Source organism: Akebia trifoliata, chromosome 5 (genome assembly GCF_017979445.1).
Source record: "Akebia trifoliata isolate Shusen 1 chromosome 5, ASM1797944v1, whole genome shotgun sequence".
Taxonomy (NCBI): domain Eukaryota; kingdom Viridiplantae; phylum Streptophyta; class Magnoliopsida; order Ranunculales; family Lardizabalaceae; genus Akebia; species Akebia trifoliata.
The window spans coordinates 18,828,092-18,845,823 of record NC_141379.1 but is presented as its reverse complement, the minus strand read 5'-3'; the positions used below and the strand labels follow the sequence as shown (position 1 = coordinate 18,845,823).

Sequence of the window (17,732 nt, the reverse complement as noted above, 5' to 3'; positions counted from 1 at the left end):
GAGTGAGCACCTCTATTTATAGATGTTTTTAGGGGTTGATTTGGATAGAGTTAGTATTTAATTAGAGATCTTTTAATTAGAGTTGTGTTTTAATTTGACTTGTTTTAGGTAGAATTATGTTTTAATTAGAATTGTTTTAGGTATAATATTTTTTAAGTTAGAACTCTATTAGATAGAGTTATTAATCAATTATAATTCTATTATGACTTTTGGTCTTATTGATTGACTTTTAATGTTTTGACTTTAGTCTTAATTGATTGACTTTAATATCTTGACTTTAGTCTTGCTTAATTGACTTTAATTTTGACTGTAGTCTCACTCGATTGACTTTAATACCTTGACTTCAGTCTTGCTTGATTTACTTTAAATTTTGGAGAAGGTCCCTTCATTAAAATATTTTATTCTTTGGACCCCCAATGGAGGGGTCCTTAAAGAAATATCCCACGAACCCTCAACAATTTTGCCTGAGAGTCCGATTAATCGATTTTTTAGGTTCAAAATTTTAAATTAATTTCATTAATGTTTAAATTTAATTATTTAATATTTTATTTATTAATTTCGAATTTTTTAATTATGAAAATTGTGAAATTACCGTTTTGCCCCCGGAGAGGACTTTTCACGTTTAAGTCGGTTTTTAATGTTATAGGATGTTTTAGAATCGGTTTTTCGTAAGGAATTCAATGGAAATATTAGTTTTTGTTATTTATGAAATTTTTTGTGTGAAATGATTGTGAACTTTATGAGGGGCATTTTCGTAATTTTGTCAAATTTGTTAAAATTTTGGTGAAATGATTTATTTGGTTCCAATTTGTCATTTTATGTGTTCGAATGGGTTTTCCTAAGCGTAACGTAGGCTCTAAGGTTGTTTTTGAGGTTAAGGGTATTTGGTAATTTGGTAATTTTTAGTGATTTTTATCGTGAAGCTTTTTTGGTCTGCAAGATGATGATTTCTATGTTTTGGGGTCGTACTTTCCTAGCCGTAGCGTGGTTTCTAAGGTTTTGTCAATTGAGATACCTCATCTGGATTTCTGAAACAATCTAGTAACACAATAAAGCAACGGAATACACATCCTCATTGGGAATCATGCGAGATCGGGTTGACGAGTTGATAATCAGGCGGATTGTAAAAATGGGGTGTCTACAATACCCCACCCTTGGTATGGAGTGGGACTCTACTTCCAAACCTTTATCAAGTCTTTTTCTTTTGTGGGACATTTTTCAAAGTTAGTTAGTTTCCAATGGAAAAGCTCCTAGTCGCAAATCTAGTGTAAAAAATTTCTTAGAAGAAAAAATGCTCATGGAGTTGTGCATAATTTGACTTGACCTTTCATAGATAAGGGCTTAGATATTTAAGGCTATTTTTTCTTGGCCACATGGTCAAAATGGCCAGACCATTTTTGTTGGCCCTGTTGTTGTTTTTTCATGGTATAGTACATACTCTCTATCCTCTTGCAACTTCTATGGTGGTTCACTCCAAAGTCTTAGATCTTTTAGGTGTCCGTTTACTCGATTTAGATCTCAAATTCGATCCTAAACTCACACTTTCCCATAGGTACCCTAGAGTATAGGTTAGGGTGAGATCGTCTTGTGTTTCGATAATGGTATTCCCTTAGGAGTTTCCTAACTATAGGGCGTATTTTTTTGAAAATGATTTTAACCTTTTAGGACTTGTATACCCCTATCCTGAATTCCATGAACCTAAGGTTTCCCACTTGACTCTCGTAACCTTACCATTCTTAGTACACTCAAGATTTTATTCCTATTAGTGTTTAGGGTCAAACTTGAATCTAGAGTTAGTGATAGTATCCAAGCTTAAAAGTTCATCCATTAGAGTATACATCAAATTTCTAGACCTAAGTGTGATGTTCAAAGTTTACTCGACTCACAAGGTCTAGGTGTTACCAAGTGTGACTAAACCCGTAAGCTCAAATAAGATTTTTCCAATCAAATATCCTTTAATCTAAGGAGAGTATAAGGTTTTCCACCCCGTCACTTTGTGTTCATTTTTTAAGGATCATCTAATCATTCCCTTAAGTTTTTAGAAAATCCTAAGAGAACCCTATATAACCAATCCGCACATATTTTAGGTTTGTGAGAACCTCTCAAAATCAACCCCACTCGTGGGTCACTCCAATTTTACTCATCAGCAAGGACTGTGCTGTAAGTTCTATATTTTATCAATCCCGAGAAACATGTTGCGCATCAGATCGATTTGTCATTGAAGACATATGAAGACTTCGAAAAGTTGCTTAAGCATACGCGCTTAGACAAAAAGCCCTTATGTGTGTGTACAAAGTCTTAGAGGTAATGAGACTACTTAAATCCAGTTTCCAACACTTAGATGATTGATAGATTGACCCGGTAGCAATTAGGAAAACTCTTTTCTTCGATCCATTCACTCATCGGACCTTTCGAAAATCGAAAATGGTCATAGAGGGGACATTAAAGATTTGACCACCCTAAAATCATTCTCCTTGGTTTTTTTTTTTGTGTCATTAAATAGGTAAAATCTAGCACACCTTTGAACTATTTAGACACCGGATTTCCCGAAAACTCGTTTTGACCAAAAATGATAAAAGGGTATTTTAATCATTTCACCTAATTTTATCATGGCTTACCCCTTGATGGAAGTTTGGGGATATTCTGCATAGTAAGATCTATCAACACCCCCGAATGGCATGCAAAATGGAGTTACCGTTTGAAAGTTATGGCCAAAACTACTTTGTGGGGGCATTTTCGTAATTTACTAATGTGCCTCTCTTGCCTCTGACGGTGCCACCATCAACAAGCACTCAACGGTCATATTTTTTATTATTGAGGCACGAAATTGATCCCTTTTCTTCTTTACTTCTTTGGGTTAGTTGAAGCTAGAGAGAAGAAAGTTTTCCATTTTTACACATTTTTAACCCTCTCTCTAGCCAGGTGTAGACATCCCATTTTTGCACTCGCCTGATTAATTAACTCGTCAATCTGATTGTGACAGTTCCCAATAATGGATGAATATTCTAATGCTTTATTTTGTTGCTAAGTATATTTCAGAAATTCGGATGAGGTATCTTAAAGTAACAAAATTGTAGAGACCACGCTACGCTAGGAAAATATAACCCCAAAAACATAGAAATCATCATTTTGCAGACAAAAAGAAACTTTACAATAAAAATCACTAAAAAATGATCAAATTACCAAAATACTCATCACCTCAAAACATCCTTAGAGTCCCCCCTTATGCTTAGGAAAATCCTTTCGAACACATAAAATAACAAAGTGAAACCAAATAAATCATTTCGCCAATTTTCACTAAATTCAATAAAATTATAAAAATGCCCCTCATAGGGTTCACAATTGTTTCATGCAAAAAATTCGTAAAGGATACAAATCGATAATCCCATTGAATTCTTTACGAAAAATCGATTCCAAAAACATCCCGGAACATTGAAAAACGACTTGAATCGCAAAAGTTCTATTCAAGGGCAAAACAATAATTTTTCAATTTTAACAATTTAAAATTTTGAAATTAATAATTAAAAAATTAATTAACGTAAAGTGAAGCCATAATAAAATTAGTTTAAAAATCTAAACCAAGAAAATTAATCAATCAAGTCTTCAGGCAAAATTGTTGATGGTTGCCCACTTATTTAAGTGGAGCTCCCTGATATTTACTAAAAAAACCCTCCATCTAGGGGCCTAAAGAATTAAAATATAATTAAAGAGATTCTCCACAAAACTTAAAAATATATTCTTTTATTGTACGCAAAGATTAAAAAACCTGATTCAAAAGAAACCTAGTCAATCAAATAAGACTTAAGTCAAAATCCTAATTAAAACCTTAATCTAAAGAAATCTAGTCAATAAAATAAGACTTAAGTCAAAACCTTAATTAAACAAACTTATCTTATCTGAAAGGAGACCTAGTTAAATCCTAATTCTTTCAAAAAGAATATATAAATAGGAGCCTCCACAACCCAATCTCGTAGATCAAAATAAATCCTAAAAAAAAATAGGTCGAAAAACACCCAGAAATCCTTCAAAAAATATAAAAAATACTCAGATCTAAGAAGAAGACACCTCAACTTGGAGATCTGAAGTAGATCCAGTGACGGAGGAAAAGTAAGGAAACTTGTACAAGGACGCTCCTCGTTAGTATTGAGGGAACAAATCATTGCGATCATCTAGGTATATTTTTTTTTTTTACTTTTTTATTTGTTCTATTTATTTATTTTAGGTCTTTTAGTAATGTAATCTTTTTTGGAAAATAGTAGAGACCAGTGTTTGTCGGACGGGGTTGGTGCCTAATACCTTCCAACCCTGTAACGTGATCCCTAGACCTGTTCTCTTTGTAAATTAGTGTTTTATCTGTTAGAGTCAATATTTGATTCCTAGACCATAATAACTAGGTGGAGAGTTCCAAACCTTAAAAATCAAAAGCGGATCCACACACCCCGTGGATTGAGGGCACTTTCACCATGGAAAGCCTCAAAGTTAGTTGAAAATTCTCTAAACCCATGCCTTTTTTTTGGATCAATTTCTAGAGAAGATTGCCTCTCCTATCTCCACATTTTGAGAGTCTTCTCTACTGTCATGAGAGTCTAGCCTAGGTGAACCCCTTCAATCTTCCTAGACTTCTCATTTGATCCCTCTCCAACCATCAAACCTCACTTTGTACACATGGTACATTCATGGAGAAATGAGCAAAAGGAGATGATAGTAGGAATAATCACAAGGAGTTGATAAAGTCAAAAACTTGATTGGAAGATCCAACTGTCGAGATGTACTTGTGAGCTCAAGGACTCGAAAAACTTAAGATTGCCTTTGACAAACCTTATAGAGTTGAGTGAGTCTTTGATTTTATTTTTATTTTTAAAAACATATGTATGTGGTTACTTGTTTAGTCCTAAAAAATCAAGCTATTGTTTGAATCAAGGATTCTTGACAAGAGTAGAGGTTCATGAGTTTCTGAGGAACAAAACTCATAATTTTGAGAAGACGCGTTTTCTCGATCTTAAGATTTTAGAATTTAACCTAGGTATAAAAATTCTATGTAAAAGGTTTGAGGTGAATCACAAATCTCTTTGATATTGAACACCAAGTTCGTAGGTAGGAACCTTGGAAGTGGATGTAGGCACGTTTCTGAATCACTATAAAATGCTTGTCTCGTGTTTGTGAAAATGCTTCAATCAATTTATACTTAGATGAATGCATGCTATGAATGAACACTATGCTATGTATGTCATGCCATGAATATTTAGATTCTAAGTGAACTTCAATTGCATTGCAAACTAGAGATTATCGGTGAGAATTTAACCTAGGTATAAAAATTCTATGTAAAAGGTTTGAGGTGAATCAAAACCTCTTTGATATTGAACACCAAGTTCGTAGGTAGGAACCTTGGAAGTGGATGTAGGCACGTTTTGTTCTGAACCACTATAAAATGCTTGTCTCCTGTTTGTGAAAATGCTTCTATCAATTTATACTTAGATGAATGCATGCTATGAATGAACACTATGCTATGTATGTCATGCCATGAATATTTAGATTCTAAGTGAACTTCAATTGCATTGCAAACTAGAGATTATCGGTGAGAATGGATGTAGGTATATTGCTGATCCATTAGATGTCTTATGTCTCGTGCATGTAGGCACCAAAATTTTGAGGAGGCCTTTACAAATTTTATAAATAAAAATGAAGTCCCTAAAGTTATAAATGGGCTTCGCAATTGAGTTCATTAACTTGGAACGTGCCCCTTACAAGCTTGGGTTTTGGACTTTCGTAGATAAAGCTCATGATCTAAATAAAAATCAAGTTATCCATATTAAATATTGGGCCTTATACCCAAATAAATGAATTTTGGCCCAATAATGATCCATAGAATCCTTAAAATTGGATTTGGACAAATTTAGCCTTTTAAACAAATCAATTAAATCTCTTTAAGTTGGGGTATAATTGAAAAGCTAAATTACCTTTAAGTCTATAAATACAAGAGCTTCTCTCATTGAGAGGGGATCTGGATCACTTTCTCTTAGAAGACAGAATCTCTCCCTCTAGAGAAGAAGAAGCTCTCAAGCCCTCCTCTAGAGACAAAACAAGGTTCTTCATTGATCCAGACTCTGACTAAAGAGAAGATCAAGCATAAAGCCCTTTTTCGAAAGCCAAGAAAATATTCTCAACCAATAAAGCGCGAAGCTCGGAGAGAAGAAGATCTACAGAAGATCAATCACAAAGCAAAGACATCGTTAAAACATCTTTCTCAGCCGATAAAGCGCGAAGCTCGGAGAGAAGAAAAGCTATATATGTCCCCATCATCTTTTTGTATTTGACTGTTAATCAGAGAAAATACTGAGATCTGTATCTCCTTTTTATAAAAAATTAATAAAATCATTTGAGATTTTATTTCATGAATCTCGAGGTAGATCTGTTGAAATTTATTGTCGATAAATTTCTGGCACGTCCGGTGGGACGATTTCAACCTCTCATCTTTTAGTCAACTGTAAAAACATCAATTAAAACATCGATGACATCTCGCAACGTCAACGCTATCACATCTGCCGTTGCTGAGAAAGGTAAGAAAATCCTTTCTTCCAATCTTGAATCTGCTCAGGTTATTAGTCGTGATCATCATGTGACACGAATAATGACAAAGACTAGTGGATCCAAGCTAGTGGAGCCTCTCCAGCATCACTCCAAGAAACGTGTTACAAAAACGGTACTTACCACGAAGGAATCATGGGCAGACGTAGTAGAAAACGACTCATCAGATTCTGGATTTGATTCGAAGTCAAGCGAGGGACCATCTAGATCTTTATCGATCACTTCTCCGTCACAAACTTACACATTCATCAGAGCAGTGATGACAGCTGGAGTGCTAACGATGGAGGAACAAGTTGCTCAGATGGCAGACACCATCAATAAGTTAACAAAAGTAATGGAAGACAATATATCCAAATTGCAACTCTCGTCAGCTGTTTGGAGCAGAAAGATAAAAAGAATGAATCGAGTGCTGGACCCTCACATCCTCCAGGATTCACCCCTGAAGCGTACGCAGCTTCGCACGAAGAAGAACAATGAGTAGACTATTCTGGTTCATGAAAAGCTATTCGAGATCTACCACAGGGATCTGTTGCTTCGCTTTCTGTTCAACGACTGCAAACAATGATTACTGACACCATTCGTGCTTAGTATGGGGGTATGCCACAGTCCTCATTGTTCTACTCCAAACCCTACACTCAACGCATCGAACAAATGCGTCTTCCGACAGGATATCAACCATCAAAATTCCAACAGTTTGAAGGAAAAGGCAATCCAAAACAGCATATTGCCCACTTCATCGAAACTTGCAACAACGACGGTACATTCGGTGATTTCATAGTGAAACAATTCGTTCGCTCCCTCCACGGCAATGCATTCGATTGGTACACTGACTTGGAATCCAACTCAATAGACAGTTGGGATCAACTTGAAAGAGTGTTCCTTGGCCATTTCTACAGCACTAGAAGAACAGTGAGTATGGTGGAACTCGCCGCCGTCAAATAAAGGAAGAACGAACCGGTTATCGAGTACATCAAGTGATGGAGAAATCTTTCCTTCAACTGCATGGATCGACTCTCTCAATCTTCTACTATTGAGATGTGTGTTCAAGGGATGCACTGGCAACTCCTTTACATCTCGAAAGGAATCAAGCCACACACTTTTGAAGAGCTAGCCACTCGAGCCCACGACATGGAGAAAAGTATAGCTGTGCATCAGACTCCATGACCAAGCGAGTCTCAAAGACAAGAAAAGAAGGATGGCAAGTCCTTCAAAACTAAAGAAGTAAAGAAGTCTTATCTATTACCACCAGCAAACCTGTCAAAATCACAGGTAAAAGAAGAGAAGATCAGTCACGAGCTGATTCAACACAAGAAAAAGGAAAAGCTTGAAAAACTCTTAAAGAGCTTGAGGCAAAAGAGTACCCTGTTCTTGATGCTGATGTCTTGGGCATGTTTGAAGAGTTGATGAAATTAAAGCTCATTGAACTCCCAGTGCTCAAACGACCCGAGAAAGTAGGTCGCGACAATGATCCGAAATATTGTCGCTATCATAGGGTGATTAGTCACCCAATTGAAAAAGGCTTCGTCTTCAAAGAGAAGATTATGGATTTGGCACGTCAAGGGAAAATTGAACTTGACTGTATCGAAAATGTTGCTACTTCCAACATGACCTCTGTCACTTTTGGATTTTGATCCAATACTTTTGGCAAGTCAGTATGCTACACAGACTTCATCTCCTCAGATCACCAAAGTTTTACCTAAGCCATCACAATCATATCCGTACATTCCGATGTTGAAAATGCCCATCCCACACTGGGGGCAAGGCCAAATCAAAGAAAAATCATCACCATTCCCACTTCATTTCAACAAGGATCACAATCTCATTCGGCTTCAAATTTAAAGTCAGACATCTCAGAGTCTGTTTTAATTGATGACGAAGGGTGGACAGTTGTCACTCGTCAAAAAGGACGCCCTACATATGTGCCAACTCCTTTTATTTCGAAGTCAAAGAGAAAGAAAAGAAAGTCAAAACCAAGTACAGGGTCAAAGAAACGAAAATAGCAACAAGGAAGAAGGCTTTCCGAGTTCTGCCCGTAGACCCTGAAAACATCTTTCAACAACCTCTCCGTGTGTCGGTTACTCTTTTAGAATTCTTACCAAGGAAGCTTTGAAGGAAGCCTACACGATTTCATGTCACCAAGTGGAAGCGGAGGTACTAGAAGATGATACCGATAGTAGGTCAGAAGAACATCCTACAACTTCCAGTGATGGAGATTAGAAACTTGAGAAAGACAATATCACCTCGAAAATGAAAGATTTGCAGGTTGACTTGGATTTCTCCAATGAACTCCAAAAGGTTTAGTATGTTTTAAAGCAAAGCTCAACTGAATCAAAGTAGGAAGTTCAACCCAACATAGATCCACGAGAAGACGGTCTGTGCATGACCATAATCACCTTCATTGACGAGGATCTCCAAATGGGGTCTCAACCTCACAATAGGCCTCTTTATGTTACAGGTTATGTGAGGGAAACTAAAATTCAAATAATCCTCCTGGATTGTGGCTCTACGGTCAACATCATGCCAATTTGTACTATGAAATAAGTTGGCATCTCATCGGAGGCAACCTCATTCAAGAAGCACTTCCAATTTCAATACCCCCTTTTAGTAAGCAAAAACCTGATAAGGAAAGCATATTATGAATGATGCCGATAAGATTTCTGGTCCTCAGCTTTAGAAAGAACAAGTAAAGAAACAAGAACTAGAAACTCAACGGATCAAGGTAAGTCAATCAATAGTGGACGCGTCATCCACAGTTGTGTTGCCAACCCCAATGCTTCGCTACATGCCACAATCGTGACGAAAGCCGGGACAATCACGTTTCGAAGAGATTTCTTCGAAGACCAAGCCTTCTGTTTCTAAAGTCGAATTGGAGATATTGAAAGAAGAGTTAACCCTACCAGTTACACCACTTCAGAAATCTTACGTCGTAAGGACAACATCGCAAAGGTTGAGTCTGAAAGTTGGTTCGGTCATAAAACTTCAAAGTTATTCGAAATTGCCTGTTACGAAAAAGGTGAACCTGTACGATTGGGTGAACTACTACCAATTGATCAAATTCATGGTTTAACTACAACACAAGTGAAACTCATTCGAGCTGGAGAAAGAGTTTCATTCACGCGAGTGGGTTTAGGGTATACGCCAGAAGCTCCAATCAAAATTTCTAAGATGAAGACGACTACTTCACAACATACTATAGCAGAAATCATTGATGAGTCTGTAAAAACACCAGTTCCATGGACATCGATCTTTGATCGAATTGGTAGCCACATCTCGACCACGTCAATATTTGATCGATTGGGTGCTTTAGATGATCATCATGATGTACAAATTCATAAATCCCGTGCGTCTGCTCTATCTAGACTTGGTCTTAATGTTGGAGTAAAAATACGAAGAGAATCACGACGTCGACCTAAGCAAAGAAATAAACATGTGGAGCATAAAAATAGTAGTGGCTTGCATAGCATTATTCCATCTCGCATGAAACAACAAGCAACTTTGGAAGTTTTGAATCAGATGCATTGGTTGTGAAGCGACGCACCATCATTCTCACAAATCAAACGAGCATCAGCCAAGCTTCAACTGTTAGAACAGACAATTCTGAAGATATCGTTTCGGTAAATCATATTACCATTGAGGAGTTCCTTGAAGAAGATTTTACGTCGTCAGATGAAGAACTCGAAAATGCTTTACCGATCTTTGAAGAAGGCGGACAAGCCACTGTCGACGACTTGAAAGAAATAAATCTTGGGACAATTGAAGAACCGCGACCCACGTTCGTCAGCACTCTTCTAAACCAGCATGAAGAATTCTAGTACCTTAAGTTGCTATAAGAATACAAAGATGTATTTGCTTGGACTTATAAAGAAATGCCAAGACTTGACCCGAAGATCACTGTTCATCAGCTCGCATTTAAACACGAAGTTCGCCCAATAAAACAGGCACAACGTCGTTTTTGGCCAGAGTTGATACCACAGATTGAGACAGAGGTCAACAAGTTGATAGAAGCTAGCTTCATCTGAGACGTAAAGTATCTAACCTGGATTTCTAACATAGTTCCGGTAAGAAAGTAGAATGGACAGATTCGAGTTTGTGTCGATTTTCGTGACTTGAATAACGCATGTCCAAAAGATGATTTTTCGCTCCCAATCATAGAACTTATGGTTGATGCGACTACAGGACATGAAGCTTTGTCTTTCATGGATGAATCTTCCAGTTACAATCAAATTCGAATGTCGGCAAAAGACGAGGAGCTTACAACCTTTTGTACCCTAAAAAATATATTTTGTTACAAAGTTATGCCTTTTGAACTTAAGAATGCTGGTGCCACTTACCAGCGAGCTATGCAGAAAATCTTTGATGACATGCTACATGAAAGGAAAAGAGAAGATCACTTACAACATCTACGTAATACCTTCGACAGATCACGAAGGTACCAGCTCAAGATGAATCCATTAAAATGCATTTTTGGAGTTACCTCGGATAAATTTTTAAGATTTGTGGTTCGGCATCGCGGTATTGAAATCGATCGAAACAAGATTGAAGCCATTCAAAGAATGTCATCACCAAAAAACATTCATCAACTCAAAAGTCTACAAGGTCGACTTGCTTACATTCGTAGGTTCATTTGAAACTTAGCTGGGCGTTTTCATCCCTTCAGTCGATTGATGAAGAAAGATACATCATTTGAATGGGATGAAGCTTATGAGAATGATCTGAAAAGCATCAAGGAGTATCTTTTCAAGCCTCCTGTTCTTTCTGTACCAATTCCTGAAAAACCACTGATTCTCTATATTAGTGCATAAGAAATGTCACTAGGAGTATTGTTGGCTCAAGAAAATGACGAAGGAAAAGAATGTGCACTCTACTACTTGAATCGAACTCTTGTTGGAGCAGAAGTAAATTATTCTCCCATCGAGAATACATGTTTAGCGCTCATCTTTGCCACAAAGAAACTCCGACATTACATGTAATCGCACACAATCTGACTCACTACGCGAGCTGATCCACTCAAGTACATCATGATAAGGTCAGTCTTGTCAGGAAGACTAGCTAAATGAGCCCTTCTCTTATCAGAATTCGAGATTATTTACATCCCTCAAAAGGCTGTAAAAAGGCAAGCGTTAGCTGACTTTCTTGTTGATCATCCTATTCCAACTGAATAGGAATTGTCTCACGATTGCCTGACAAAGAAATATTCTCTATTGATGTACTTTCAGCTTAGAGAATGTTTTTTGATGGGACTGTTAGAAAAGATGGAGCGGGGGCAGGTGTAATTGTTATCACCCCACAAAATGAAGTATTGCCATTCTCGTTTGCCTTGACGAAACTATGTTCAAACAATGTTGCAGAATACCAATCTCTGATCATTGGTTTAGAACTCGGGCTAGAGATGAAGTTACACCAACTTATATGGGCACTCACAACTTGTCATTAACCAACTCTCAACAGAGTATGACGTTCGAAAGCATGAGTTAGTGTCTTATCACTACTATGCTGTACAACTTATAAGTCAGTTCGAAGACGTCATCATCAGGCATATACCGAGAGTTGAAAACAAGCAGGCTGACACTTTAGCTAGTCTTGCTACAAGTTTGACTATGCCAGAGGAAGAGACAATGAGTATCCCTAACTGTCATAGGTGGGTACTACCTCTTTTGATAGATGAAAATTACGAATCGCACGAAGCAAACACCGTCGAAATAGTCGAAGTAAAATATTGGAGACAGTCACTTATCGACTTTCTACATCATGGGAAGCTGCCAGACAACCTAAAGCACAAAATTGAAATACGTCATAGGGCACCTCGATTTTTATATTTCAACGATAAGTTATATCGTCGCTCTTTCGATGACATCTTAATGAGATGTCTCGGAGATAATGAAATCCAAGATGCTTTAGAAGAAGCATACTCTGGAGTGTGTGGTTCACATCAGTCAGGGCTGAAACTCCATCATAGTCTAAAGAGGATGGGATTTTACTGGCTTACTATGGTGAAAGATTCTTTAGACCATGTAAAGCTTGACAATTTCATGGGGATTACATTCGTCAATCACCGGAGCCATTGTATCCTACAATCGCATCTTGGCCCTTTGACGGGTGGGGACTTGATGTCGTTGGACCACTCCCAAAATCTTCAAGACAACATCTTTATATCCTTGCCGCAACATATTACTTTTCTAAGTGGGCTGAAGTAGTTCCCCTTCGAGAGGTCAAGAAAGAAACAGTAGTCGACTTCATCAAAAATAATATCGTCTTTCGTTATGGCATTCCACGATATATCATGATAGTTAATGAGAAATCTTTTAGCAATACGCTGGTGGATCAATTCTGCATGAAATTTAATATTAAGCAGAGATGTTTTACAATGTACAACGCTACAGCAAATTGACTCACCGAAGCCTTCAACAAAACTCTTTGTAAGCTTCTTGAGAAGGTTGTTTCAAAATCAAAAAAAGATTGGCATGAATGAATTGGAAAAGCATTATGGGCATATAGAACCACATATTGCACCCCCATGCAAGCCACACCTTACTCATTGGTTTATGGAGTTGAAGCTGTACTCCCTTTGGAATGTCAGATACCTTCATTAAGGATTGCAATCCAAGAAGGTTTAACTTGTGAAGAGAATGCCAAATTACGTCTAGCTGAACTCGATGCATTAGACGAAAAGAGATTGGAAGCAGAACAACGATTAGAGTGTTACCAAGCTCGTCTATCACGTGCATTCAATAAGAAAGTTCGACCACGTCCCTTTCAAGTCGGTGATCTAGTCCTAGCCATACAATGACCAATCGTCCTCTTACACCGTTCTGGAAAGAAGTTTGATCCAAAATGGGATGGACCTCATACAGTGAAAGAAGTATACACTAATGGTGCATACCTTCTTGTAACACCGGAAAGATTACGTCTTGGTCCAATCAACAGTAAATTCCTCAAACGATACTATGCTTAAAAGAATGTAGCTCCCCAGCACGAGCCTAAACTATTTGACAATGCTCCCCAGCACGAGTCTAAACTGTTTGACAAAGTTCCTCGGCACGAGCATAAACTGTTTGACAAAACTCCTCGGCACAAGCCTAAATTGTTTGACAATGCTCTTTGACACGAGCTTAAACTATTGGTGATGTTCATCAACACGAGCCTAAATTGTTCGGCAACGCTCCTCATCCATACCTTCTTGTAACACCGGAAAGATTACGTCTTGGTCCAATCAACAGTAAATTCCTCAAACGATACTATGCTTAAAAGATGTTGCTCCCCAGCACGAGCCTAAACTATTTGACAATGCTCCCCAGCACGAGTCTAAACTGTTTGACAAAGTTCCTCGGCACGAGCATAAACTGTTTGACAAAACTCCTCGGCACAAGCCTAAATTGTTTGACAATGCTCTTTGACACGAGCTTAAACTATTGGTGATGTTCATCAACACGAGCCTAAATTGTTCGGCAACGCTCCTCATCACACAGCATCTCTAACCAGTTGGCTTGTCCGCCCCCGAGCACTACTGATAAACAGCTGCTTTGGAGACTGACCAATCAGCATATCGATGTCTCTCATCATGTGGTTCTTCTAGTCAGTTGGCATTATCTACCCCCGAGCAACATTGATAAATAATTGCTATGGAGACTGGCTAATCGGTGTGTACAAATCTCTCTTCACGTGGTTCTTCTAGCCAATTAGTATTGTCCACCCCCGAGCACCATTGATAAATAGCTGTTTTAAAGATTGGCCAATCGACGTGTACAAATATCTCTTTACATGGTTCTTCTAATCAGCTGGTGTTGTCCGCCCCAAACACCTCTGATAAATAGCTTCTTTGGAGATTGGCCATCCGACATGTATAAATCTTTCTTCACATGGTACTTCTGGCAAGTTAGTGTGATCTGCCCCCATGTAAATGTAATCCCTATCTCCTTTGGCGAATCCAACCAAAGTTATCAAGCACCTCTTCATCAACGATCCAAAGTTGTTCAAGCATCCTTGAACCATCATTTGATGCACCACCATAAATGCAAATCATGGTTGCAAGCTCCCATCAAAACATTATTTCTAGGTGGCTCAAGGCACTCCTTGCAGCACACCCATGGCCTCTTCTAGCTACAAGTCTAAGGCCCCTGCAAAAAACATTTATCAAGGAAAAGAAAAAAAATATACCCTGACTTCTTCATGACACAAGCTAGCATATAAAGAGCTCATGCATGTCAAAATGTTCTTTGCAAACCAAAAAAAAAATATTAAAAAATTCGAACAAAAATTGACAGTGAGAGTAGTTCTAGCCACCACCATCATGACATTTCTTATTTAGTGATCGATCTGCGTTATCATCCATTTATGGCTACTACACCATTGCCAATTCACCACCTCAATGCAACTTGGAGCAGTGGCCCATTTTTGGAATGGAACATCCCTTTTCGGCGTCTATGGCTTACATGTGTGTCTTCTAAAATCAGCACGTAGGCCCATCCTATTGGCGTCAATCACAAACCTCACGGTCAAATAATGAATATCACATTATGGAAGTAAGGAGTAAAGAAAGAGAGTTTCAAATATGGGGACTAGTTGACGAAGAGCCTTCTATACATCAATCCCTCGAGACCCAGGAACCACAGTTACAGAAAAAGATCAAAACCCAAGTCCAAGAAGTTGTACCAAATTTGGGTTCTTTTTTTTAATGGAGGTAACGGTAACCCTTCAACACCAAGGTTACAATCTCAACCAATTTTGAGTTCAAGTTTACAATGTCGAACAACTTCAAATGTGCCAATACCACCATCAATCCACAATAGCCCTAGAATCAAGTCGACACATGATAATCTCAGAATTAAGAGTCTAAGTTTGTTCTAGAGTTCAAATCCATCTTCATCAAGATCCCCTTCGCAATTTCTCTCTTCGAAGCAAGTCTTCGTTTATCCAAAAATAACTGTGGAATCTGTTTAAAGAGCATGAAGACGGGTCGATGATCAGCCATCTTCACAACAGAGTGTTCACACACTTTTCACTTCCCTTGCATAGCGTCGCACATGAGAAAGAATGGGAAACTCGTGTGTCCTGTCTGACATTTGAACTGGAGAGAAGTGCCTTTACTTGCTTTCCACAAGAATCAACTGGATTCTAAAGAAGACTAGAGAACATAATCTTCGCTTTGAGATGATAAAATCAAACAGAGAGGAGCATAAGTTGGGTGCATGCACAACCCCTAGAGAATTTTCCATAAAAAAAAATGGATCCTTCTTTAAATATTGATAATCCTCTAAACCTATTAAAAGAAACAAAATTATTCCATAATCAAGAAAAAATCAGCTCCGATGCGGGAGCTGTTATTTCTGCTGTTGTTGAAGATACTTTGGAGCTTCCAATATTGGTGAATGTTTATGCTCTTTCAGATGAAACTATTGCCTAGCATGTAAGCTTTGAAGCTGGGGAGAATGGTGAAATTCAATCTTCTCACCAAGTTTTAAGTGAGAATGCATGCATTGATCATTCTTGTCCTGAAGCAGATCAGAGTCCTAGCAAACAATTGTCCGAGGAATGCATCAATGAGGCGTCCCCATTCGATGTTGGTGAGGAGACAGGAGATGTTGTGTTGCTCATGTACAATGTGGGGAGTCTATGCGCTTGAGGAGTCTTTAGGTCGATAAGCATGATGTTGCACCCTCTTACATAATGGTCTTTAAGAAGGTTCCCTGTGAGGGTGAGGATGTTGACATAGAGTCTGGTCTGCTATCTAATGGGTATGCTTCCAAGAAGAAGTCGAGCATGGGTGATGGTATCACCGCTCAAGCACTACAACCTGAGCCTCTTCATGATGCCATTGATAAATAAGATAAAGTGGGTACTTCTAAAGGATCGCCCAACTGTGAAGAGTTGTCTACATCATGAATGCATCACCTGACAAGTGTTCAATAAACTCACTGCAAAAAAAATAGTTGATAAGAAAGAGAGTGTTGTGTGTGAGAGTGTGTGGGGGCATACATAGCCTCTATTTTAGTTATAAAAAAAAGGAAAGTGGAAAGGTGAATAAGAAGAAACGCATTGTGGTTGCATCAGCTTCAACTGCTTGGAACCTCTTTTCATTCTTTTTGCTCGTTACCATCACTCAACTAATAATTGTCGAATGATGATGATTACGATTGAGCATTGCAATCTTCTCTGCTTTTGCTCCACCCTCAATGCCATCTTGATTTGCATCCATGAACTAATGCTACTGAAGATGCTACATATTAAAGAAGAGAGGTGTGGCACCTCAGTCAAAACAGACACTGAACACGGAAAGAGCAGGACAAGTATCAGACCGAAATGCTGCGGTCTTGAAGGCCATGGATTTGTTTCCTTAAAATTCCAATTTTGATTAATCCATCCCTATGGAAGACGTTCCAAAGAAGGCTGATTTTAGATATGAAATGGATCCAAAATCCACCCAAGTGACGATATTGTATGCTAGAAAAGTACTTGTGTTCAACAACTTTGGAGTAGAGAAGGCACAAGAAATAATAATCTTTGCAAGCAGTAGAAGCAGCTTCACTTCGACTTCTGAAACTGAACAACTCAATTCTAGTAATGTTGCTGCCTTGGGTATGAATTTGATTTTTGATTTTAGAATCAATTCAACCCAAGAGAGTCATCTTCAAAGGCCTCTTGAAGTTAATGTTTCAGATCTTCCAATTGCAAGAAAAGCTTCTCTTCATCGATTCATGGCAAAGAGAAAAGATAGGATTGGTGCAAGAGTACCATACCAACTAAGCAACTTTACTACAGCTCCTACTAAGTTGGAGGAAAGTAAGACATGGCTTGGCTTGGCTCCACAATTTTCACTTGAGCTTCAAATATAGCTATTCAGATAAATAATAGTTCCCTGTTTTACCAAGCTAGTCTGCTTTGGCTAACATATTGTCCGTTTCAACGCCTAAAAGAAAATGTGGTGGAAAGTTGAAATTAAAAAAAAAAAAAAAAGATAAGAAGGTTATCTGTCTACTTACGTTTATCCTTGCAACAATGTTGCCTTAGTAGCAGACGAAGAGGAGAGAAGATATACCTGTTGAGCATGTTCTGAGTTTGGACAGCAAGATGAAGAAGAGAATGAGAAGTTTACCTCCACAGTAGCAACACCATAGGGTAGAACGCAAGATCAAGTCGTATGCCCCTGTTTT

The 17,732-nt window shown here is 38.1% G+C and overlaps 1 protein-coding gene across 1 annotated transcript; it reads left to right on the top strand.

The window, feature by feature from the left end:
* Nucleotides 1-16,946: 16,946 nt before the first annotated feature.
* Nucleotides 16,947-17,414, top strand: LOC147401599 (protein TIFY 10b-like). Its single transcript, XM_086444419.1, has one exon. The coding sequence runs from the start codon at nucleotides 16,947-16,949 to the stop codon at nucleotides 17,412-17,414; it is 468 nt and encodes a 155-aa protein (XP_086300545.1).
* Nucleotides 17,415-17,732: the final 318 nt, after the last annotated feature.